Source organism: Tetrao urogallus (assembly GCF_951394365.1).
Source record: "Tetrao urogallus genome assembly, chromosome: 11".
In the NCBI taxonomy this organism is placed as follows: domain Eukaryota; kingdom Metazoa; phylum Chordata; class Aves; order Galliformes; family Phasianidae; genus Tetrao; species Tetrao urogallus.
Window position 1 is genome coordinate 3,469,933 of NC_136824.1, and position 26,933 is coordinate 3,496,865.

The 26,933-nt window shown below is 38.7% G+C and overlaps 1 protein-coding gene across 2 annotated transcripts in view; it reads right to left on the minus strand.

Annotated features, from left to right (window-relative positions):
* Nucleotides 1-2,007: 2,007 nt before the first annotated feature.
* Nucleotides 2,008-26,933, minus strand: part of LRRC28 (leucine rich repeat containing 28) — a gene marked incomplete at both ends in the record, with an annotated part of 44,647 nt that continues 19,721 nt past the window's right edge. The window contains 5 exons of one of the 2 annotated variants that reach the window (XM_079540916.1): nucleotides 2,008-2,080; nucleotides 5,194-5,353; nucleotides 6,835-7,010; nucleotides 10,154-10,256; nucleotides 16,762-16,968. In XM_079540916.1, coding sequence (XP_079397042.1) covers nucleotides 2,008-2,080; nucleotides 5,194-5,353; nucleotides 6,835-7,010; nucleotides 10,154-10,256; nucleotides 16,762-16,968 — 719 coding nt within the window. The remainder of the gene's footprint in view (nucleotides 2,081-5,193; nucleotides 5,354-6,834; nucleotides 7,011-10,153; nucleotides 10,257-16,761; nucleotides 16,969-26,933) is intronic. The other variant, XM_079540917.1, reaches the window with a different exon arrangement.

Genomic DNA, 26,933 nt, shown 5'->3' on the forward strand with positions numbered 1-26,933 from the left:
TTGTCTTTGTACCACTACTGTAGATGTCCAACCATTAAAATACTGGCTTCTGTACTACATCTGCACCCTTCTGATACAGGTAGGTACCATTTGTGGATACTTTACATTTCAAACGTGCAGTTCTGAAGGAAAAACAGCTGAAGATTAATTTCGTTGCCTCAGTGGTAAACCCCACTGGGTGGGAAGGCCTTCTGGGGATACCAGCATTGAAACAAAATTAGTCCAATGACACAGTAAGAAATCCAGTAGTAACAAAGTCTGTTTGGACACGGCTCTTTCCCCTACTGCAAAGAAAATTTATTAAACAGGATTTATTTTAGGTGGTTTCACAATTCTTAAAGAATAGATGATACTTGCATTCCTGAAGGATTAAGTTCTACATTTCTTAATGCTAATTCAACTCTCTAAAAAAATCCCAATAAAACCAGCAATACTTTTTACAAGTAGCAAGCACAACCTAAAAATTCCACCCTCAAAAACTGTCTTTTTGGTGCTCTCAAGATGCTCAGTTTATAGAAGAGATGCCAGGAAACCTGCAATAGGAATAAATGCTTCTCTGGCACAAAGAAAACATTTCAGTGCCTCCTCCCTCCAAAGTATGCACTCCTCATCACAATATATGCTAATACATTACCAAGTAATTTTCTTTATCTTGCCATTTTTATAACTTTTTCATTCATATTTATTTCAGCGTGTATCTGCTGCACAGAGTGGAGCAGGAGCACTGCTAGATCAACAAAGAGTTTCTAACTTTTTTTTAATAAATACATTAACAATTTACATACGTGAAAGCAAGTCCAAAGGGGAAAACTATTTAGACTTCTTTGTTCATAAAAAAAAAATCTTAGTTTACACAGACAGTTGGGGCCTTTTTTCCCCATTCTTTGTCCTTTGAAATTAATATGAACATAATACACTAAAAATTTTATCACAGCTCTTTTGCTGTGTCTGTAGGTATGCATGTATCCCCACCCTCAGATACAAACGTACTTCCCTCCCTCCCCTTCTCCAGCCTCCCCTAAAGTTAACACACTTCAGAGAAGCTCCCACAAATCAAATGCAAAACCTTGAGAAATGAAGACCAGCTCTGTGCAGGTCTACTGGCTGCAAGGGTCAAAATAGAGTAAATAGGGATAAATATTTATATTACTATTTCTTCCAAGTGAAATTTGTACTTAATATCTTCTTCCTGAAGAATTCAGAACGCAGCAAAAGGGAAACTGTTTTTATTAAAAATACAGCATAGAAGTGATGAAAATAAAGACAACGTCACCAAATACCAGAGCAACACCACTTGCTGCAGATATCAGCATAGGCCTTTGTTACTCAAACAGCACCTTCAGTCTCCAGACATATCCTAGCTCCTCCAGTGGAGTAAGTGTGGCTCACAGTAATACCAGAAGCAAAGATCTGCTTTAAATACATGGATTTAAATAGCATGGTTGCCTGTTAAAGATTTAGTATAAAACTTGGATAACTCTGTGGGGTAAAATATTGAGATGAGAGAGAAAAAATAAAACCAAGTTCCATGTGAAAGTCACAGGGTTCCTTCAAAAGCATGTACAGTCTTAGATTTACACACCTGGATACAACTGTAGAATGTAAAAGATGGGAACAATAAACAAAAACCATTTAGGCATATAGTTTTTAAATTATAGATCGGCTGGACACTGTTAGAGGCATGAAAATTGCCCCAGAAGACACAGTGGATCCACCCGAAAGCAGTTTGAAAAACACTGCAAATCTAGGGATTTAGAACTCAAAAATTTGTCTGGTACGCTATCTTTGCTGAGAGAAGTTAATGCTCTTAAAAACTTGGTATTTACACTTCCGAAAAAGTTTCTGCACTTCATCCAAATTTGATAGGGCAGGATTTAAGTGCCTCTTAATGTTCCCGACCGGGCACTTCTGCTGCTTTGGCACACACACTGTATTCCAGTACCAACGGGATACGACGTCTAATGCAGCTTTAAACTGGCAGCACTCCTGAGTAGTTTAAAATGTTTATCAACTCAGTAGGTCAAAAGTCTGCAGACACTGGGTGGAGCAGCAGTATGCCACAAAACTAACAGTTGTCCTCCTAGGGGAAAAAAAAAGAAGGGGGGGGAACAGTTGTCAATAAAGATTAAGCTTTTGGCCCCATTCCACAGCAGACAATATGTTGGCTTGTAAAGCACAGGATTAGTTGATCTCAACACTTTAGAAAAAGAATCGCTTGATACATCTGAGTGCCTAATACAAAGGCAGGGAAACACTGCAGGGGTTCTCAAAAACCTTCCTGGTTTCTTATGTGCTCAGTCTAAAGAAACTGCATGTGGTTTTTCCTTCTGCAGAGGGTGTGGCTGCATGTTATAGCCAGTAGGTTTAACAGCTGAAAGGAAAATAGCTGGGTAATTCTTTGGTTCAGCTTCGCTCATGTGTTTCTTAAATTACTGCTTGCAGGCATGAAATGACTGAAGTCCAGTGTCCTTGGATCCAGCTGAGAGAACAAAGCGGGCCCAGACCTTCAGCAAGGATGATGGACAGGCAGTGCTGTCACACTGCGACAGCAGGGGTTGACATGAAAGGGTGACACCAGCCTCGCTGTGACCCTCCTCCTGCCCCTCTCCTGGCAGGGGCCTAGATGTCCACTTGAATAATGCTAAGATCTGATTTTCACTAACCCAGAAATCGCACTCCAGCCAGTGCTAAACGTCATCTGTGCTTTTTTAGAGATAGAAATACAGTTCAACACTTAGCTATCCCTTCCCTTCCTGTAAGAGGATACAGAACGCGACACAGAAATCCAGACAGAAGATACTGGCATGGACGTGGCATGTGCTAATCAGTGCTGTTCAAACATTCAGGATCCTTATCCTGTGTGTTTTCATGGTCACTGTAAGCTCTTTAGAACAAAAACCCTGTCCTTCACATCTTACTAAACCAGCTATCACACCTCTGCACTTCCACATAATCTTTCCATGTCATGTACAAGCTACAGAGATGACAGCCTACCCTGCTTAGATCTCATTTTCTGTGGTTTTGCTTCAAATGTCAGCTACTCAAAACTCTACTTATTAATGCCTTTCGTAGAACATAGTATGTTCATGTTGAAGGGAGAAAATGAGAACTGTCACAAGGTAATTAACATAACTTTAACTTTTTTTAAAAAAAAAAAAGTGAAAGCCATGCAGAAATATTTTCTGGTCATATTCTAGAATGTCAATACTGTTTTTCCAAAATAAACAAAGTACGTTTTTGCTGAGTCACAAATTTCGTACTCATAATTCCAAAACTCCCAGTGCCTACTAATGTGCCTACTGCTTCATAAATAAGTTCTACAGTGAGCAACTCTAGACAATTCATTACAAAGCAGAGGTGCCTATTCTCCCATTATTGGGTTATTTCAGGTAATAAAAGGAAGCAGTGATCAGCGAGTAGATTACTATCACTTTTGTAGAAAGTGACACTGTTCTAATGGAGCTGAATGACAGAAAGAAATTACAGCATTATCATAACATCTCATGTCACTTTGAATACAAAGATGGCCAAGTGCAAGAAATTTATTTAAATGCAAATAAAACCCATTGAATTTCAACATTCTGTAACGGAATGCAGGATGCAATGTCTGTAATCTGAGGATCTTTCTAAGAAAGATGGCTTTTCCAAAATAACATCTATGCAGCCTTCTGGCTGCTGCTCAGATTTGGCATACCTAAGTCGTTTTCTTTTCATATACTTGAATCACTGACAAATCAGATATTTATTACGCCACAAACTCACAAGAAAATAACCTGTGATATAGCTGTGAGAAATAGGCACCATCGACCTGAAACAACTTTTTTTTTTTTTAAATATAATAAATTTCTATTGAAAAGAAGTTTCTTATTTTTATGGAACACAAGCAGCAACTCAGTGGATTTCAGCAGGACAAGTAGTTGTTGTCTAAGCAATGATTTGACATGGATTTTCTAAAAGAATCTGAACAGCCTATTTGCTTGTTTACCACTGAGTAACATTTCCTTATACCAAGTTAGTTTTCAAACAGTACTGTAGTTTAGTCTGAGTTACACAAGCTATGAATACAAGCAGTGTTCATAATGTAGAGCTTTAAGATCCTGACAGAATTCTGCATTTCCTCCTATGGACCCAATCTTTGTAGCCCTATCCTGGTGTCTTGGAGACAAGGAGATGTTGCCGCTTGGCGCCTTTGCAGTCAGGATCAAGGAGGTGTGGTAAAGGTATCTTTACCACAGGCTTACATCTAACAATGCTGGGTGCACACTGTGTGAAGTTTCAAGCTCATACCACTTCTATAGAGCGAGACAATTCTTCTCTGCCATATCCTTCTCAAAAGAGCAGAGGGCACAGTTGAGTAGGACAGAGGGAAAATAACGCCCATGAGCAAAAAGCATGAGAAATGCTACATTTGAGCTTGGTATTGATAAATTTAAGACTAAACTCGGAGTAGTGGAACACAGATTAGTAAACTTGCCTTAAAAATCACTGCAAAACAATCAGTTTTAAGGTATTATCATCTTAAAAGCACTTCAAACCTTAATCTACATGAGGGCAGTACTCTGAATCACAGGGGTCGGTCTCTCCTATGACTACTGCCCAGCAAGGCAGGAAGTGTGCATGGGCTTGTCTGCCTGACTTGCAAATCCTGCACATACATTCACAACTGCTCTTATGATGAACTAAGATACTTTTAACAAACATTTTAGAGCAAGCCATCCTTTTCAATGCAGCAGTTTCCAATGCGTATCTTAAAATAATCTGCACAGAATTTTTTTTTAAAAAAGATTATTTTACTGTAGAATATTTATTTAAGTTCTGGCTTTAGAGCTTTCCCCTGTTTTTAGTCCTGGGACACTTTCACGTGGTGGTGGCATTGTTGAGTCAGGGCAGAGTTAAATATTGGTATGAGGCCATATTTCCTTCCAAGGGCACAAAGGCAACATGCATGTTGTTGCATCACCACAGATAAATCAATCCCATCATATCTTCACTATCTAGAGGGAATCAAACAGGCAATCTTTATTAAACAATCCAACAGTAGTATGTTGGTTTCCCTCTAAGAGATTGGCCAACCATTGCTGGACAGGGGCTTTACATCTGAAAGGCTGCTAAACAAACAAACAAACGAGATACATTTTTCCATAAGGTTTTTCTTTCTAAATGAAACCCCAGTGTAATTTCCTGTGTAATTACCCTTGATGCAATCCTGCCATTGGAGTTTCCCTTAAGGGAAAGAGCTTTGGGTAGACAATGGTAAACATGGGCTGGCTACAGCGGTGACAGTGTCCCAAGGGACAGTGCAACAATTCCAAGAGGCTTTTTGGTAGTGAGATTGGAGTAAGAAAATTCAAATCTAAAAAAGAAAAAAAAATAAAAAAGACTTGTAAGAAAATACTGTATTACAATGTCCAACATAAGAAGTACAATCCGTGGACAGTTCAGAAAACCAGCTCTGTTGTTTTCTTAAGACTTTGTTGAAAGAACAGCAACATAAAGGAGGTGACACCAATTAAGGCAATGCATAGGGTGCTTTCCATGTGCAAGTTCAAAAAGCTGAATGTGCAAGTCAAACATCCATAGGCATAACATGAAATGGGTCCCAAAAATACAGTTGAAAAATACCACAGCTCAAGCAAGTAACAAAACCAAGTAATATGCAATAAAGCATTTGTGGACATGAAGATGGTCTAGACAGGTGTTTAGAAATTAACAACAGTAGCAAATTCTGAGAAGAACATCAGTATCACTTAACTAAAATGTCAGCAATGAACACAGTAGCAGGCTAGAAGATGACAGCATGATAAATAGTACATTTGCATCAGAAACAAAAAGTAACATAGCCTAGTCAAGGAAAGACTACAGAAAAGTAGTCCACTCATTTCTGCCGCACTTACCTAGCAGCAGTCACATATTTAGCTGCACCCCTGAAATCACCAAACAACTAAAAACCTCTAATCTCCCTTCCATATGAAGAAATTCAGAACAGAGACAATCCTATACTCATCAATTACATTGTTCTCTGGATCAGTTAATGCATTCTCCACAAAGCACAGACATTTCCTGTTTCTCTTTAGTATTCCCACATTAACTCTCCACCCTTCTGCCTTCTCCCAAGATTAACAGGCGAGACAGTACATCCAAATCTCAAAATCTGAATCTGCAGATGTTCTGATATTGCTAACTCACGTGACTGCATGATGCATAACCAGATCAGCCAAGGGCCAGTTTACAGCAGAGCCTGAACTGGGGCAGAACTAAAACAGCTCAGCTGTCACACTGTACTGAAATGGCCAACGGCTGCTTGTGTTTCTTTTGCCTTATGTATCACAAGCCTGCCAGTTTAGGAGTGTGCTGCCTGGCAAGAAGCTGCATTGTTGGCTGATGCATCTAATCTTGCCTTAGGAACTGTATTTCTCATTCCCTATTTCCATTAAAGAGTTCCTTCTCCAAAAAGCATCCTTCTTAGTACAGTCCTCAAGGAACCATTTCTAAGTGTCACTCAACTTTAGAAACAGTCTTTGGATCCCTTTATTTTTTTTTTCTTGTAACACAGCATTTCAAAGAGACTTGGATTGAATAAATCTTTTAAAATATTCATCTTTGTCCTGCTCTTTGAGAAGCCACGTCAAGTGTCACTATCATTACCAGAAACGCACTTCCACTCTTTCTGTAATCCTAGAATGGCTTGGGTTAGAAGAGACCATGAAGATCATTTAGTTTCAACCCCACTGCCCTGGGTAGAGACACCACAGGCTGCTGAAAGGCCCATCTAACTGCTCCTTGAACACTTCAGTGACAGGGCATCCAAAATCTGAAGAACACAAAGATTCTTACCTTTTAAATACACGTAGTAAGTGTTATAGAGGGTCCTCATAGCCAATTCTTGCAAAGGCAGCACATGATCTGTTTCTGTCCCTATAGATTTCACCTCTGCTGGCAGGAACACAGTTAACTGTCCCGATGAAAAAGACAGCAGTTTCACCTCTGAAACTTGAATTGGAGAACCACAGCTAGAAAGACACAAGACATTTAAAAAGCGGTTAGGAAAAAAGTTAACTTCATGGGGAAACCCAAATTACCAACCCCCAAGCACACTTAATACTGTTCTTTAGAGCAGCACCATTCATGGACTCACTGCATAATGCAGTATGTATGGACACATGTTTTCTTATGATATCCAACCTTTGATGACATGTCATAAGACATCTGGAGGTCTGCATTAATCAAATAACTTCCAAAAGCTAGAGAAATGAGTGCACAGTCCCAAGGGGGCGAGCCAAGTGCACTACCAAAGTAACAGATGTCACTCTTGTTTAGCCTCCAAATGCTAAATATTACTAAAAACTTAAAATAAGGGAGCAATCTAATACTCAATAATTAGTTTCCCTTATGTTGGATCAACCACTTGAGAATGATAATAGGACTCAACTACTGTCTATGAGGCATGCACGTGAGCTACAAAGAAGTGTGATTACTACTCAGTGATTATTTCCCATACCCTTCCCTACCCACAGAGTCCCTCTGAAAAACAAAAACCAAATAAAACCTCAGCTCAGACTGTAAGATCCTTTTTCAAGGACCAACTTTGTCCTTTTCGAACTGTAGTAAGAAAAAGGAAGGTTGCTGGGATTCAAGGAAATTCAGCCTGTATTAGAATAACAGTTCTTTATGTGATCCCTGTTGCAAGTTATCATGCCAAAGAGACAGGCATAAGAAAATTCTACTAAGAAGTTGGGGAAATCAACAAGGGAACTTAAATTGTTTATGACAACTTAAATTTGAAGCCAAGAGCAACTCGTTAGGGCCAGTCCTAACAAATAGAACATGATGCAAATCTGTCAGTCTTCCCAGATATTGGACCTAAACCTGAGGTAGCTGCTTTCATCCTTATCAGATGTGAAAGAAATGTGGTAAAACTTCTCTGATAAGGAAGAATCTCATCCTCTCCGATTAAAGAAAAAATACCTCTGAGAAATAAGCAAAGAAGAGCAGCATCAAGAATCAAGTCAATAAGCCTCTTTCTTAATATTTAATACTTCCCCACAGAGCTTTAACAGAGGTAAAATAGAATCTAGAATTTAAAGGTCCAGTATTCCAACAATTCATTCTCCAACAATCAATACCCAAAGAATTAGCCATCAGCACCAATCAAACTGCCATATTTTCAAGCTTATCAATCCCATACCAGCTACATAGAAGACAAACCCCATAACCTCACTGCAGCTTGTGTAACTAAGAATTGGACTATCTGGCTCATTCTGCATAAAGGGTGAAGATATAAATGCCCCCTGCAGCACAAAAAGCAAGCATGCAAAACAGAGTATCAAGAGGAATAATTTAAGGGATGCATCCTTACATTTGGCCATGTTAGGGAAAGAATCAGAACCTGTGAGTAAAACTTGGTGCAAGAAGAAAAATTTAAAAACCAACAAAAGTACTTTAAAAAGCAGGGGAAGAAGGGGAAAAATGGTCCATCCAGCTGGAAAAAAAACTGGAGCTGCAGGAGAGCCCTGTAGAATAAACCACAGTGAGGAAAAAACTATGATCACTCATTGGCTACTTCGAACAAGAGTGACAGACACCTAGCTGGAAAGTATGAAATCCTACCTGCAAAAACTACGATCTGAGTACTGAGATCCTTACCTCTTACATAAAAGACTTTCTCCAGACAGAGATTCACTACTTAGACAATGCAATATATGTCCTGTTTTCAGAAATCTAGCTTTATATCAGTAACAGCAGCATGGCAGATTTAGCTGTCCTGTGGATGACTGGAATACTAAAGCCTGGAACGTCAAACATTTTGCCTGACCTCTGAAAAATTTGCATTGGATACTCATACTTTCTTAGAAGGAACATAGAATGGCTTTACAACATGGGGACAGGTATCTGACTGGTACACAAATGCACATACTTATTTGGGTATTGGAAATCAGTTCCGTGCTTTGGATGCTTTATTAAGAACAGCAGATTTTTTTAAATTATCATGTCTTATGGAAACTGAATTGTTACAAAAGATCAGTGCAAAGATTAAAAAAGTTTTCCTAAGTGTAAAATAAGGAACAAGGACAGGATAGTTGGACCACACTTGCTTGAACATTTTCTGCATAATCATTAGTGTTTTGGTCACAATCAATACAATTCTATTACCTGTTGGGCATTTAATGTCTTTCTTACCATTTATTATTAGTTCTGAAAAAGCGAAGGCTAGAAATAATTTTCCCTGAAAAATCAGTCAGTTTGAGACTGCACAAGTTTCATGCAACTGCAAGTATTTAAATATCACACAACCAGCTGACATGAATATTAGGAAAACCTTAAAATGCCAAGACTCAGCATCTCACATATTGCAATAGAGCAAAGGCTGTAAAGGGGGAATTTATATTTAATATAAGATCTGCTGAGAGCAAGCATACCAGAAATTTATAATTAGATGGTAATGAGGACAATCCTCCTCTGATCAGTGTTATACCAGTAAGGCTCCATTCATTTCAGTGGTGCTGATCCTAATTTATGCTAGTGTCAGTGCAGATAGAATTAAGCCACTGTCCTCGTCAGACCACTTTTTCCTCACATCCTAACCACAAACATGAGACAACCTAGGATATTTTTAAAATGCACACTTAAAAATATATCTGTCAATCCACAATTCCTTAGAAAAAAACTGCTTTAGTTAGTATGTAGCAGGACTTAGGAGAAGCTGATACTGGGACACAAAAATGAGCAAAGCTGCATGTGGCATTCTGAGATACAGCCCAAAATTTAGAGAAATGGGAAAACTTATGAACTGGATGTATGGTGCAACACATGAAGAAACAGTTTGTGCATTCTTCAGTTATGCAGATTTTGCAAAGCTTACAGTTCTGGCCATCTTTAAATGCTGTTAGCATTCAGCTTCAGGACTTACATTATCATTATAAACTCCTTCGGAATAACTGCAATGACTTACAGCTTAACATGAAAATACTGAAAGTCAGCAATTAATAGAACATTTGTTGCAAAAGTAGAAGAGCTGGCAGCTGCAGTAATCCTCCTTAAACTGACATTAATTCTGATCTATCACAAAAAAACCCAGTTGTATCACATAGGCACATATTTATGAGAAATTTTCAACGGAACACATTTGCAAAACATTGATTTAATTCACACCTACCCGCTGCAACCAATGACTTTATTATACAGAAAAGATGGAAGGCCTTTGAGATGAATGTTGTTATCCACATAAACATATTGTAGCTCCCGCGAACGACCTAAATCTGGGTTTAGAAAACAAGAGAAAAAGTAAGGGGGAGAAGGGACGACTGACAATTCTGAGCTAAGCGATTCCTTTTAATTATAAATAAGAAATCAAATTCAGTGGCAGCAAACAAATTAGTACTTCCCAATTATAAATATTTGAGCAAGTTATTTTAATAATTTTAAATGCTATTTCCAACTAATTTTTTTCAAATGATCCATAATAAAGCTCTTTTCCACAGATCAGAAAATCCCATTTAAAACTTTTTTCTGACAAACTCCACGTGAGGTAGAAGAAGAAAAGTGACAATCCATTTGGAATCCTACAGCGTATACTTTTGCTTTTTTGTTGTTGTTTCAGCTCAGAGGGTGGTGAGGCACTGGAACAGGTTGCACAGAGAGGTTGCAGATGCCCCTCTGGAGGGGCTCGAAGCCAGGCTGGATGGGCAGGCTGATCCAGAAGAGGTTGGCAACCCTGCCCATAGCAGGGGTTGGAACTGGATCATCTCTAACATCTCCCCCTCCAGCCTTAGCTGTTCTGTGATTCTACACTGCATAAGGTCAAATCTCCTTTTCATTAACATTGCACCACTGAAATCACAGCCTTCTTATCTGTGGTGAAGAAAAAAAGAAACATAAACGTGGCATGTCCCACTCTTTCTTCTCTCCGAGAAACTTGTTTAACTACATTAGCCATAACTAGGTACGTAACAGTGATCATTCAGAAGTCCATGAGATGTGTCAAATTACAGAACACAGGGAAATACACCAGCATTAAATTGCAGAATATTATAAAGCAGAAGTTGTGGTTATAAATAAACAATCAATACATCTGAATATGAGCTGCTTATTATTTCTGTTAAAATATTCATGGCTGGCAGTCAAAAGAAGCAAGCAGGCCATATTTAAGCAGTGCTTTCATGAACTATAAGTATGTTAATATTCCCAGATATAACCATATAGGTATGGAATGATTTTACTCTTGTTTAGCAAGCCAAAGTGGAAAAAACAGCAAAAGGAGAAAATTTAGGTTTCTAGGAATAATTCTCAGAAGGAATAGTTTTTCTTATCAGCAAGGTCCATTCAGCCTGCTATCAAAAGAAGTGAAAAACCAAAGTAAGAGGAATAGCTTTTTTTTTTTTTATGAAGAGAGTTTTGAACTGTCAAAGCTGACACGTAGGATCATCTTGGCAGTCCATTTCATCTGTAGCTCCTATGCTGTTCAGCGCACCAGGTTAGGAAGAGACATGCATTTAACGCAGACCAAGCAAGAAGCTGTCAAACATCTGAAAGCATTTGTGCTATGGAGGAGATAACTGCAACCCAAACAAACTGCATTACGAAAAGCCATGCGTATATTTCTCGACTTCTTAAACTTTCATGAGCACGTTATAGAAACTAAGCAAGATAAACAAGCCTTGTAGCTGAATCAGCTACATTGAAAGCTCTAGTAGCATCGACTAGTTCGACTTCCCATCTTTGCCAACTGGCAATTACCTTGATTAGCAAGAAATAAAAATGAATATAGCTTCCGCCCCTTTTGAAACAGCAGCCAAGATCAGAAGAAAAATTTAAGCCATTTTCATACACGATATCTCTATTCAGCTATTCTGTTTGCAATAGTGATCTTTCATCCTCGTTCCTTACCGTACTAAGTAATACAAGCCCATTTTTATCACAGAACAGTTTCACTTTCACTTAGAGCTTTGGGTACCACCTTACAGACATAAAGCAAATGACATCTGAAACGATTTCCCCAAACATTTGGCCATCTTAAAATACACCAAATGTCTTCAGCTGTCACCCACTTGACTAGCAGCTGTAAGTATCAGAAACCTTAAAGGCTTGAGCTGAGGAGCTTCAAAGAGTGCCACATCATCAAATCTTCAGTCTAAGGAAGAAGAACTGATACCCACAGAAAACTAGTATGTTCTGTTTCTGAGAACATTAACATAGAAAACTTGACTTCTGTTTCTTTTAATATAGGCTCTTACACTGCACTCTACAGAGGTTTTGCAACAGGTTTCAGGAACCATAACTGGGGCTTCGCTCAAATCAGAATAACTGGACATCAGGGAACATTTATACCCATCATGTGCTTCTTTGACCCCATCCCAAAGATGCTCTAGTTCCAAGAACTATCTCCTGCACCTGTCAACTGTCCTGCCCTAAGAAAGAAGTACAAACACCTCTGCTGACTGATTAGCACCGCTGTGCGATGCTGCTGCGCACCGTTGAGAGTTAACACCTCAAAAAAGATGGGGTATTTTGCCTCAGTATGGCAGGGCTAAAAATAGTTTAACAAAGTTCTGGGGTATTTTTAGATGAAACAAAAACATCACTATCCTACAATGAAGGAAAATACTGCAGTACCAAAGAACTAACACCGCAAAGTACTGTCACGGTGGAAGAGAATTACTCAGTAAAACTGAACACAAATAGCACGGGCCACTGAAAGCTGAGGGAGCCTCGTGCTGCAGAGACCAATCTGGTGAAGAAGAGCAGAAAACTACAGGTTGCTGGGGCAGCTTGAACGTGATACTGTTTAACTCATTAATTTAGAGAATGGAAGAAAATTTTAAAAGAGGGCTCATCTTGCTCATTTCCACACAGATGTATGCAAATGGGCTGGAAATCAAGCAAGTCAAAAAAAGCCCTAAAGCTGTTCTTTTCATACGCATTTAGGGGTGGGGACTTAGGCTGCATCTCATCTCTTTCCTCCGTCTTTATCTTATGCTATGTTTAGATTCTAAGTTCTAAGCTGACTGCATTTCCTAGGTAATTAAAGCAAATTTTTGGACGTTAGACAGAATATCTCAGTAGGAAAAATTCTATTCCCAAAGCCAAATAGCCTTTAACTATAAGTGTTCCTTTGATATAGTTTCTTCGCATTAAATAACCAAGCATTTTCCAGTCCCCAAAAGATGTTTTTTCAAGTCTCAAACACTACCCACAAAGCTTAAATTTAAATAAAACATCACTTTAAAAAGCTCTTTGTATCCCATCTCATCTCCACTAATCTTTATGTCTTTTATCAGTCAACCAATATTGTTAAAAATCCTCTAGAAAACAGTCTGCAAGAACTTGGTAAAATAAGGAAGCTGTCCATCTATGAAAAGGCTAAGGCTACAAAGAAGGTTTTTATGTGGCTTTTGCAAGCACTGTACTGTCTAAAACGCTTCCACTTTCCTCCTTCCAGGCTCCCAGATCAAAGACATCTCTCCCAGAAATGACCCAGTGCCATGAGTCCTGAACAAACCCCAATTCTATTTTTTTTCCTTTATTTTTTTTTTCTTGTCTTAACCTCAGGGCCCTGGCATATGCATTCCACATGGCTGAAGATGGAACAAAAGCTCTTGTGTGTCTGCACTGATGCTCTTTTAACCATACTGCGAGGGCAAGGACACAAAAGCAGTATATACTGAGGTAGAATAAGACCTTTGTTTACTGTGCATTGATAATTACTAGACCCATTTTCTAAACAAAATGTGCACATAAACCCCTAATAAAGTGATATAACACTGAGTATTTGCTGTCATAACATCCCCTGAACTGCCAGTATACTTCAGAATTTATGGCCTATTTTAATTATATTTGTACTCTATTGCATAAATCAATTTTACTTTTGCAGTGTCATCAGATTCAAATTTCTGCTTCCAGCAGAATTTGTTTTCAGGCATTGCAGCATTTGCTAGCAGTAAAATTTTCGAGTTAGCTTTCTATCAAAGAGTAATTTTGATTATAAGACTGACGTAAAGGGATCGGAGGTGCTATCTGCCATTCAAGAACAGAATTCCTAAGATCACTTATTGGGCAGCACAAAAGCCAGTGACAAGAAAATAAAAAGCAATTACATAGAGCTGGCCAGAATGCAGTTTCCAGCTCAGCTTACACACCTCCGATTTGGGCATTTGTAGAAATTCATCAGGAAGGCCCAAACATTCAGATCCACACACTTGTTTCTTGGAACACAAACCAACACAATGTGGAAAAATAAAAATACCAGCATATCCAAACATTAGATGTATCCTGCACAACAAATGACTAACTCAGCATTACTTACCTACCTGCTTGTTTCCCTACCAGTTAGAACAGTCAGAGTGGTGTAAGCTATTACTGAATTCAGCAAAACTGAAAAATATCAGAATTTTTTTCTTAAGATGCACATGCCCTCAAGCTCATGTGTGACTGTTACCACCTCAAAGAATGCACAGACCAAAATTCTGCACAGTATCTATCCAGCAGTGCAGTCACAGTGCTACTGCCAGAATCCATCTGACACTATCAGTCTAGGAACAGGAAAATGCCAGCTTGCACTACGCCTAGCAGGAGCCATACAGGCAGCAACAAGGGACACATTTAGCTGGGGAAGAATGGGTACCTTGCCACATTTGATGTCAGCCACCATATGAAATAAAGTAAATCACACTTGAAAAAGTTTTAAGCCACACGTTCCAAGCATGAACATTTCTTCTACCACAGACGTGCCTCTTAAAAAAGCAAAAAAAACAACAACATTCTTTGGAGGTGTGTAAGATGGCTGCCTTCCTACTCAACTCCCTCACAGAAAAACAACTGTAAGATGATTACTGCTCAAATATCACTTCTCTTTTTTCTGCAGTATCTTTCACTGTTGTTAATCCTCCCTGGCCATGGGCACCACTAATGGAGAGGTTAGATATAAATACACAAAAATTAGCCAGCATGTGCAGCTCACAGAAATACGCTCCAATTGTGGCTTAACTTCAGTAATGCTCTAACATTCCATGTAGTCCAGCACACCAAGGAAAACACTTTCGCATACAGCAGAAAATAGACTGAATTGTGCTTTTCAATGCCCTCTATTTGATGCCATCACATCTCGACTGCTCTGAAGCCTTCTGATTCTTCACCAAGGATTAAACATTTACGTTTATGCTGGGCTGTTTTTCCTCTGAACTCTAGGATTTATGATTCAGTTTCGTATTCACAGATAGCAAATTATCTCCAAATGTTCACCAGTGAGTCACTATTAAGAACTACTGAACAAGGTCAATTGACAGTCTTTGATGTTTCCCATTATTTTAAAAGTTCCCTCAGAATGTTTTGAATTTGAGTCTAAAAATAAAGAAAAAAAAAAAAGGTGTATCATTATATTACAGATTTATTTCCTCCTTTTGAACTTAAAACACGTGAGTAGATCTGTGGCTCATGCAGGTCACAGCTCACTCCCAGATAAGCTACCAGAGCAGAGGCGGAGAAAACTTCCATCCTTAAATATTTCACATCTTCTCTTACTGAGCATCATCTTATTTTTGAAAAATTAAAAATATTCCACTGCTCTCTCATGAAATGGAGCTAGGAATATTTGCCAAACTGAGGCTCGCTACTTTGCTTGTTTCAGATGGTACTGTGAAGTCTGGATGATGCATCCTGGAACTCATTTTCTCATTTATATAATGACATATGTTGGGACATAACTGAAACACTATGTCTGGAGACATTATTTGCACTTGTCAGTAATATGAACTAAGGTGTTAAAAAAAATAATCAGACTATCAGCTGCTTTAAAGACTGAATTGCTAGTATTGAAAAAATTAAGTTAAACCCACACAGTTTCATTAATTTAGAAATAAAAGCATCCCATTTTTAGTCATCTTCATTTTCATCTTCTTTTCAATGTTATTATGGTCACTTCATCTGCATCTAATTAACCAACCTCTAAGAGTATTCTAGAAAAAAAAAACTACTACTGGCTATTGAGCTGGCACAGTAAATCTGCATGCACATCTGTATTTCAGCAGAGATTAGCCTACTGACACATGGAAGATGTCTCGCTTTTCATGGACAAAATATGCAGTCCACCCTTCCTGCAGTCACAGTGACTTCCCACAACACAAAACCACTCGGTCACCACACCTCCTGCTCATGAAGGCCTGCCTCTACACTTCCAAACTTAGAAAGGGTTGAAGAGAAAGCAGATGAAGTTCTTCTTGTGCGTCTGCTGTGAAAGTTTTGATGGATGCCTATACACCACACAAACTAAATCTTAGCTAGACTATTCAGTACTGACATTGCTACCAATGAAAAAAGTCACTTATATGGATTTACTGGGACTCCTCAGCACATTTCCAACTCTAGCTGAAGAATCTTACTTAAACACCAGATCCAGCAAACAGAAGCATGTCATTACCTAAAGTGGTGGAACTTAGATTACTCAGTACTATATTTAAACAAGACATCATTTAAACTTTTTCCCCCATCTGGGAAAATGGCTAAAAATAAAGCAGATTTGATAGATGACCTACGGCTCGAAAGCAAATACGAAACCTCAACCTGTATTTTTTTCATTTATTAATATATTTTCCAACAATTTGATCACTGTAATACTCCGTACACAGAGTTTGAAGGGATCAGAATGGATGAAAAATCACCTGCTGCCTTTTTTTTTTTTTTTTTTTTTTTTTTTTGAGGAGGAGGAGGAAGCAGATTTGTTTCCCCATCTACTCTCTAACCCACCCCAGCCCAGTGAAAGCAGTGACTCACCAAGAGGCAGAAATGCAAGGCGGTTCCCAGCCATGGAGAGCTCATTGAGGCTTGGAAGCTGGCACAGATGGCGGGGAACATACCACAGGTGGTTCCGGTCTGCAGTCAAGTACTGCAGTGAGAGGCACATGTGCAGCCTTTCAGGTAAGGTTATCAAGCGATTGGTTGAAATATCCAGTGTTTGCAGCTCCCTCAGATCTCCAACCTCTACAATCCAAAGAGGAAGTGTTGAGATATGTTAATGTAATTGTTTTCATAAGCAAGACCAGAAAAATGCTCACTTAAATCAAAAACAAAGGTCAGCTGTTTGCTGTCCTCTTTTTCCCCAGAAAATACAGTTCTAAGAATCCATGTTCAGAAACAGTACTAATTACCCCTATCACCACAGTCCTCCAAGATCTTTCTGATAAGCAACAGCAATGTGAGCTCTCTCAATACAGTGCATTCCTAAACTGTTGATTACTATTAACAACACCAAGCAGTACCTGGGTAAACAAGAACAAAGCCAAAAAAATAAAAAATATAAATTCTGTTACATAACTTGTAGTTTCCAAGGCATTTGCGCACGACCCCAGATTCCTGCTCAAATCAATATTACATAATTTTAATATCTGAGGATGCAACTTCAGTATCAACCTTACTTAAGTTGTCATGTTGCAAGAAGATATTACAGTAAACTACAAGTGATAATTGCAGTAACTACAGTTTCTAGAAGCTTTCCCCTCAGCATTTTAACAATCTGGTTAATATCTTTAGGAGTAGTCTACTTTGCATTTTATATAACGCTGTGGGCCTTCTACTGCAGATAACAAATGAAGATTTTCCAAGACAGCGAGATGCAACCAACCAAGTAGCCTCACTCATGCACCACCATCATTTCCTTGCCTCTGGCCTTTGGTACCAGGGTGCCCTCCTTTAAGGACAGACTGAGCAACACGTTAAGCAGCTCTATTGGTGTGCTACTTGATCAGGTACTGACTCCTTTACAGTTACTCTATAAATTAGGTAATTCTATCCACTGTTTGTCCCCAAACATGGGGAAACTTTCGCTTTCTTTGTAGACACCGCAATGGAACGAACTCACTGAGCTCTCACAGTTCTCATGATAATTCACAGCAGAACCAGATTTTCTTTACCTTCAGCTGAATGAAATCAGTTCTCACATCTGGTAACTTCTAAACAAGGTTCACCAGAATTTTCTAGACTGGAAACAGCAAGCAACCTACACAACCCACAGTCAAAACAACCTGCATGATTTACAGACCTACCACTGGTTATTTATTGGTTTTTGGGTTTTTTTTTTTCTTTTTTGGTTTTTTTGTTTGTTTGTTTTTAGAGAAAATAAATAGGACGATACTGTTAAAGCTCAGGAGAATCTGCTGTGCCCTTCAGCTCCCTCTGCAGCAGGAGCTAGAAAATCCATTATTCCCTGAGCATCTTGTGTGCTACATACTAAGCAATAAACACAACACTGGGTTAATTTTAAGCTGTCTGCTATGCAATGGGAGAAACTGCAAGTCTTAAGTTGACCTTGGGAAAAACTGCTAAAATTTTACTTTTAAGACTAGAAACATGATAAAGAAAAAAAAAAAAAAAAAAAAGGTAAATATAATGCAATTATTAGCAATTCTCAGAAAAACAGTAATTATTGTTTGTGCATGCACTTACAAAAAGCTGTTGTCTGCTGCAAAAAAACCTAACATTAACTACAATAAAGAATCAACAACAAAGTACATGAATCCTCTCATAAGAAAACTGACAAACTGCAGCTTGCACAGCTGCCATTTTCCAGACCTCTCACAGTTTCAATTTTAGCAGCAACCGTAAGCTTTCTTAAAGTTTTTGTGTGTTTGTTTTTCTATAAGACTGAATAGCAAAAGCACAGTGACATCTAAATAGCAAAAGACTGCTACACTAGAGAACTACAGTAGGGCAGTCTAATTTTTAAAGAGTTTTATATTCATCTCAAAAAAAAAAAAAAAAAAAAGACATGCTTTAAAATAGTGACAGGAAGAGAGCCACCTACATTCAGCCAAACCACTGACCACATGCAGTCAATAATAGGCCCAGCTATTTTCATACACTAACCTTTTTCTCCACCACTAAAAACAGTTTTCTAATTCAGTTTCAGTCCAAAATCCCATAAATGTTACGGATGGCAAAACTGGCAGAATTTCAAAGGCATTGCTGGAATGATATGTTTCAAATCTAAGAGGAAATAAAAGTATTCTCACTTTATCCTTCATCCAAAAAACACATACTTGTCCAAAACTTCATCCTCTCTACCTTAATCTTCCAATGCATACCAGATGTAAACATCCACTTTCAACCTATAGTGCCATATGTTACAGAAACACTCACCAACTCATGAAGTTAAGAAGTGAGCCAAACCATTTAAAGGACCATCAGATGAAACTCCCAGACTCCCCACCATAGTGCTGAACGCTCATGTTGAAGAACACGCTCAGACATTTACTAATGGCAATAAGCTGGTTTCAATCCAAAGCAAAGGAAAACAATGAAGAATAATAACACAAAATATAAACAGTCCATTAGTAAGTTTTTCAAGCTTTCAGTTACTATTACCCACACTTTAGAAAAAAAACACACCACAAACACTGAAAGGTATTTTATCTGACAAGAACACTGAAAGGCCTACAAACCTCTCTTGCCATCACCTTATCAAGCACTACAACAACATTTATGATGGGGAGGCTTTGGAAATTTTAGGCAGATTCAGAAAACAGCTATTCCTAAATAAAAAGAGCCAACAGGGAAGGGACTTAACTGTGAGATGAGATTTCTACTGGTTAAGAAATGGACAAATACACATCACCATTATGCCACATTCAGGAGCTCTGTTACATTTAAACGGAACTCAAATGTGTAAATTTGAATTTGTATTAGCTCTAGCATGAAGTTTAAGGCTATTAAAATCAACAAGGCAGCACTCTGAGCCCTGTTATGACATCAGGAGCTCAAAGAAATCCCCGGCAGCTCTTCTGAACTCTTAACTGAGGACTCCTCAGATTGGTGAAGGCACACCAAGGCCCAGCCCCAAGTTCCAGCGCTGATTCTTGGACCCAAGACTTCAGCTGTGTCCATCTGCACAGATTAATGCCTTCACATACTGTTGGGCAATTCTGTGGCTCAGCCATATGGTACAAACATGCTCAAGGGGTGCTGTGCACCAAGTAGCTGACAGCCTGTAAATTCACATACTGCCTTACCTCACAGGAACTTATACATAGGCTTATAGCCAAAGTCCTGCCTACAGCCTTCTGAACGTGATTTCAATGACACCGATGTACATATGAATATTTCAGACTATCCTAAAACTGCCAGCACTCCAGTAATTAATTCAGCCTTTTCATCCTTGTAATGTGGAGACTCAGAAGTGATAACCGCAGCTCCAAAAAGCAGGCTTTGCAGTCATTGCAATAGCTTTCCCAGCCATTTGGAGAAAGGGACAAGTATACTGGCCTCTAACACATGCATTTTCAAAAGAAAAGCTACCTAATAAGTTTGTCTCTCAACATTGGGAGAGAAAAGAGATATCAGAATACTTTCTCCAAAAAAGAAGCAAATCTTTCAAAGATTTTCAGAAAATTTCCAAAAATCACTGAACTTCTATAAAAAAGCATTTGCATTAACATATCCAACAAAAGGGGGAAAAAAAAAACTGGCTCAGGTGGTCTGAATGCCAGTTTTTAAAACCATTTCCCACGGTTTAATCCAAAGAAGAGCCCATCTGTAACAGCCTATGCAGCACAAGTGCTGCCAAAGGCAATTCAAACCTCCTCAGCCTTCTGTCTTGAAATCTGAAGAGCAATCCCACCTCTTGTCTGATGGGCCATACCACAAAATTTCATTCAGAGACAAACGAAACAGAAACACAATTGAGTTTGAGTGAACAGAAGGCACAGATTTACTTGAAATCAAATGCTTTCTGAGCTTTCAATCCAAGTAAAGATAAAAAGAGGACAGGAAAGGGCTACAGACCTACCTGCATGAGTATGCACCTCAAAGCAGGATGCTAAGAGAAAGCAGAGAACCTACAAGGAATGGAAAAAGGGACTTATCAGCAAGGAGCTGTCACTTCCAGGTCAGACTGTAGAAATGAAATTAAAACTGCCAGGAGGCCAGGAAAATGGGAACTCACAGAGAAAATTAAATACAAACAAGAAGTTTCTCAATAGGAAAGAGCAAGAAACTGAGAATTGGAGTCAATAAGGGGTAGAAACCAGGAAGAAATCCAAATATTAAATTAGCTTTTTGCATCACTTTTTTCCTGTAAGAATAGTGCTGCATATGAGGAGAAAGACTGAATACCTCACAGGAAAGAAGACAAAGCACTGAAAATTACCACATCCACTGCTAGAATGAAATGAATCTACTTCGAAAATTTCCATTACAGAACACTGAAAAAAAATGAGTTATATATCAGAACTGCAAGCTCAGGATCAGGGATTCTCCATGAATAAAACATTTCCTTGGATAGTAGCCTAAGTCTGGACACCACACATAGTGCCTGTGTTCAGTTAACGTGACTTCGTGCTCTTTATTATGTTACGTTAAGGGGAAAGAGCAACCAGGAATAACCAGTGACTGCAAGACAAGAAGAATGAAAATGCAACCTTGATCATTCCAAATGTAAATCAAATTATACTAGCTTATCTTTCTCTGATGAAATTCCTTAGTTAACACATGGGTGTTATATCTCACAGCAAACAACTGGCATGGAAAAATATTACCAGTGGCGATATTCCTTGAGGGCTTACTTTGTTTAGAACTTCTATTTTCTGCCATGGTAAAAATAATTGTTAGGTTTTGCTTCGGTGACAACATAAGCATTTCAAATATTGCTAACATGACTGAGAATCCAATTACTATATAGAAAGAAAAGCAAGAGCATTTAGACTTCAGTGACTGAAATGGAATGAAGAATATCTGCTTGAAACACTGGCAGAAGAGGGACTGGTTGTGCTGGTTCACAGGTTACAAGTCAGCACTGAAAATAACTAACACAATTTCTTGGTCTAGTCAAATCATCAGGAACAAAGAAGTACATTAACACACCTTCATACTGTTAGCAGTGATGGTCTGCTTTTATCATACAAACATTTCCATCTGGCACAGTGTTGTCTGGCACCCACTGCAAACCCAGCAGCATGTTGCTATCCCACAGCTGCAGCCATAGTCTTTGGAATCCACCGTTCAGTTAATTTCTTCCCAGCCTGTGGTACCCACGGGAATAGAGTCTTATGTATCTGCAGAGTTAAGTGCTGTGAGGACTGGCTGTCATGTGAAGCACTGGACTTCATGCACCCAGTGGTCCCTTTATATCCTCAGGTCCAAACAGAAAGCAGTGGATTGCTCAGGAAGGGAACAAAGTGCTCGTGGCTACCAAACTTAATGTATGAAATGATAATCAACTTCCATGAACCTCAATACAAGATGCATTTTCCTATCAGATGATACAAGTGAAAGACGTTTGAAGTTCCTCATACTCACAAAGCTTATTATCATCTGTTCCATTTGAGAAAAATATTTATATATCTGTGCATGCCTGTAAAATTTAAATGTTTCTAAGGACAGGAAACACAAGTTTAAATAACCAAGGGCTTGAGGGAAAAGATCTTTTAGATCCACTCTAGATCTTTAGTCTCAGGAGAACTTAAATAGCTTTTAAAATGGTTAAAGCAAATTAAATAGCCTATTACGTATTGCATTACATTTACTGTCCTACTAAGCAGCTCACATTTCATGGCCTATAAAAAAATGATTAAAAAAATCCTCTTGTGCTAATTGGCACTTATGACAGACCTGTGCCACCATCAAACAAGCAAGTCTGACCATAACTCAAAATTGGAATAATTAGATTTAAGGACATAGAAAGGGGGAGGTAAAAATAATTACATTTACATTTTGACACAGCTGTATGCAAAGCCTTTACCATATTATTACTGAAAGTTCGAAAGTGATCCTGTTCCTCATGACTAACAAACCTGAAGGTGACTTATTCGTCTATTTTGATTATGCAGGCTAGTATTTGCTCTATGATTTAAGAAGACAATGGGACCAGAAGATGTGTTGGGATGCTGCAGAAACTATTTCATGAATAGCCTGTTTTTAAACAGGGCCCTGAATATGTTCAAACCCATAAAAATGAAGAAAAGCCTCTATCCCAGCTGATTGAAACTGAATCTGTAGTTTTTAAGTAAGCCTTGGTTGCTTAAGCCTTAAGTTGGTTCCACTTCACATAAATTTCCTGACTGGAAAGAACAGAGTCAAAGTTCTTTTGTGGCACAAGTGTTTTCCTGAATGAACCTACTCATGTGAGTAACACTCAAAGATGTTCCCAATTGTGCCTCCCCTGCCTCAGCCATTAACTGTATTGACACTTTTCAAAATCATTTCGGTAGCAGACAAAACTCAAAATAAGTGCAAAATATACGCTTCTACTGCACATGCCCACATACAATCTTTCATCCAAATTGTCACTGCTAAATGTCACGCACCAATTTAGTACCAAACCTTATTTACTTTGTACCATCGTTCACAAAAGTGGGATGAGTGGCATTCTGAAGTCTAATCTTGCAAAACAGCAACTTCAGTTCAGCAAAGTGGCTGAAAACGCATCAGGTGTGAGGGTCTCGTTAAGGCAAACTCTCCGAAAGGTCAGTGGTTTCCCACCTCTTACCACAATTAAATTTAAACTGAGAACACCAAAGTTGCCCGTTTCATATGTCCTCTCTCTCCTCAACATCGGTACTGAAGCAGCAGGCTGAGAGCACAGACCTGCAGCAGTTCTTCGGTTGTGTTCCACGTTTACCTCAATGCACAGGGCACCACACCTAAGCCCACGCAGGTGCCTGCAAACCTCTGCTGGCAGACACCCACAGGCAGATCGATTCTCCAGCAGACATCTTCCCCAGCAGTAAGTGATAGGAGACGACACACTGTCAAGAATCCACGCAACACCAAAAGAAGCAGCTACCAGAGTTAAGGCTATGCGTTTGCTCACATTATTTAAGACAGATGCCTTGCCAAATCTCCTTATATAAGATAACTACTTTTTTAAACTGTTATTCTTCAACTTGCATAAGTGCTTGTGCTTATGCTTGCAGAAACACATGTGGAATTCCACTTTATTCCATAATTTGGCAGTTTAAATGAGGATAGTTAGAACAACTCTGATCATAAATACATCAGAAATTAACACATGTGAGAACAGCCAAAAAGGATGGCAAGAGGAATAAGTAAGGGAACAGGTTAAAGAAATGAGCGAGGACTCATCCAAAATAAAGAGTGAGGGTGTGGGGGAAGCAGCTGTTTATGCACAAAGGTAACTGCGGGCCATGAAACCATCAGCCAGCTTTCCTTCCTCAGAAAACAACTTATTTTATTCCACTGTGCTCTGCCTAGCACTTTACTACTCCAAAGTGAGATCCTGTTGTTAAGCAAACATATAATAGATGCAGAATTACTATGCTAACAGTTTGCTACAGTTTTATTAAATGATGTCCCAAATTTTGGATAGAGGAGCCAATATAAACCATGAAGAGAAAGAATGGTACTTCAAGTAGGCTACATGGAAAATTCTGCTCGTTCCTTATAAAAAAAAGTCTCATTAAGGAAGTGATGTATTTTTGCTGCTGTTCTTCCTCTGAGCAACAGCTGTTTATTTTTTTTTTTTTTTCCTGAGTATTCCTCAGTGGTATGAACGTAAACAAATACAGTATGAATAAAGCATGACATCTTTTATGTTACCCTTGTTTTATTTCTGTCTTACTGTCTTTACTGCTGCACATCACCCATAACTCACTGTGCACTCCTGTCAATACATGAAATGCAAAAAAAAAAAAAAACAAAAACACTTTTTGGAAAGCCTTTGTGAACAAAATAAAGAGCCAGTGCTTTGAACTGAGATGCTGATTAACAAGAGAGACTTAGATTATGTGCAACAAACCAATCATCGCTTACAAACACAGTAAACAAATGAGCTTCCTCAGGAAGTGATTAAGGATGGCTCAGGAAGCCACACAGACACACCAATCCTAGCTCTAAGATCCAGGACAGCTTTTTCCTTTCTTTTTCAGAGGAAAAAATTCAAGACAACAGACTGGTCTCTGACAATGTAGCTCAGTACTTAGTGCTCCTAAGCCATTACTACTTTAGTGTACTACTTTAAGCCAAGCAAAGACCTGTCTGCTTTGACTGTTGCTATCAGCTGGTTCTCTACTGCCTGGAAAAGGGCACATCTTTGTTTCTTTTCTTCGGGTTGAGATTTTTCACTGTGCTTCTCCAGGAAATAACTAAATACATAACAAAAGCTACACACACACACACACACACGCCCAGGTTAGATTTTTATCTTTCAGTGGAAAACTACTACACTGTGCAAAGCCAAATTATGCCCATTCATGGCAGACATCTAAGGAGCATCTTTCCTGAAGGTCAACTGCCTCAGTAACAGAGAAAAAAACAACTACAAATTTGGTTGGTAGAATGGAAAGGAGAAGAACAGAAGGAAATTCTTTAGCTTGGAACCACATCTACAACAGTGGAGTCACCAGATTAGTTTTTCAAAGGAACACTAATGAATGGGATTGCCTTCACTGAAGACCTATGAAAACAGAAGTTCTTTCAGTCCACTTCAGGGCAGGAACTTCAACAGACCAGCAGTTACTACAAATTGCAACAGTAATTACAGGGGAGTGACTGCTGAATATTCAGAGGAAATACTCCTATTACAATATAGGTGAAACTTCCTTAAAAGAAAGCTATGGATTCTGATGCCCTTTCCTGGTAGCAGTAACAGGAGGTTCCCCAGATCCTCCTTACTTCCCCAGCTGGTTTGTGCCCACATCTGTATCTGCAAGGCCACGCAGTAGGCTGCTCTCAAGATGAGGCAACTACTGAAAAATGGTACTGACTAACAACTAACAGTTTCTGAGATTGTTACCAAAGAAGACAACATCAGACTTCAAACAAAACAACTACAGCCATGTCCCAGTTTTCAAAATATGTGAGAAACTGCAAGCCTTATCTCAATCAGTGGACAATATCACTGCTTAGTACTTCAGACTGGCACAAAATAGACAAGGCTTACAATTATACTCCAAATAAGCCCACACTTGGCCATGCTTAATTTCATTCTCTTAGATAAACAAATAAGTAGTCCTAGTCCATAAAGCTCTCAAACATTAAATAATTACCAACCTGAGTATACTTGGTGTTGTTCTGCATCAGAGCTTTCAATAACGAATGATAATTTAATGCAGATTTGCACAATGCTAAGTTAAACATGGCCCCTTATTTCAAATACCACAGCAATAAAATTAAGGTAACTGAAACACAGGTAACGAACTCTGCATGTGTGACAGGAACCACAGGAAAGTTAATCTCACATAATACCTCTGGTTCCACACACTCTCCTTATAGGCTTTTACCATTTACATTTACTGTCAGTAAATGATGCATTTTAGTTTGCCCTCATTTATTTAACAGACCAGCTGAGTAAAAACAAAGGTATCAGTAGTAAGTAGTTTTGATTTCAATTTCTCACAATGGTAGATGTAAAATAATAATGCATGTGGCCAGGAAGATCAAAATGGAAATCTATACACTCTAAAATTCTACTGCACAGCACTAACAATTTCTTTTAGCTCACTTTCAAAGACTGAACAATTCTGTTCGCCAAGCCTCCCTGAGCACTCATGCCCTAGTGAATTACATTTGCTTAATGCACACATAAAGTCAACTACCCGTTAATATAGCTAATCATTGTATGCAACTTATAAGAGCTTAGGGTAAGTTAAAAAAAAAAAGGAGGGGGAGGGGGAACCAAAGTGACAAAAGTACATTCATAGACAGCTTTACTTTGTAGAGACATAAGACTTTAAGGGGAAAAAAATGTCAGCTTTCAGCATCCAACCTTATAAAGTCACAGAATTTAGAGTCAAGAGCTATTTTGTTTGGTCACAAACGCTGATTTCCTACAACAGCGACAAATCATTTTTTTCAAGTAGCCAAGAAGTTTTACACAAAATATCAGTAGCAAATTATTTCAAAAGTTCAGTTCACTGAAAATCACCTCTTAACAAAACAGATGAATAGGATCTGTGAACTAATAACTCCTGCATTCCATAAGCAAGTCTGCAGCCGTG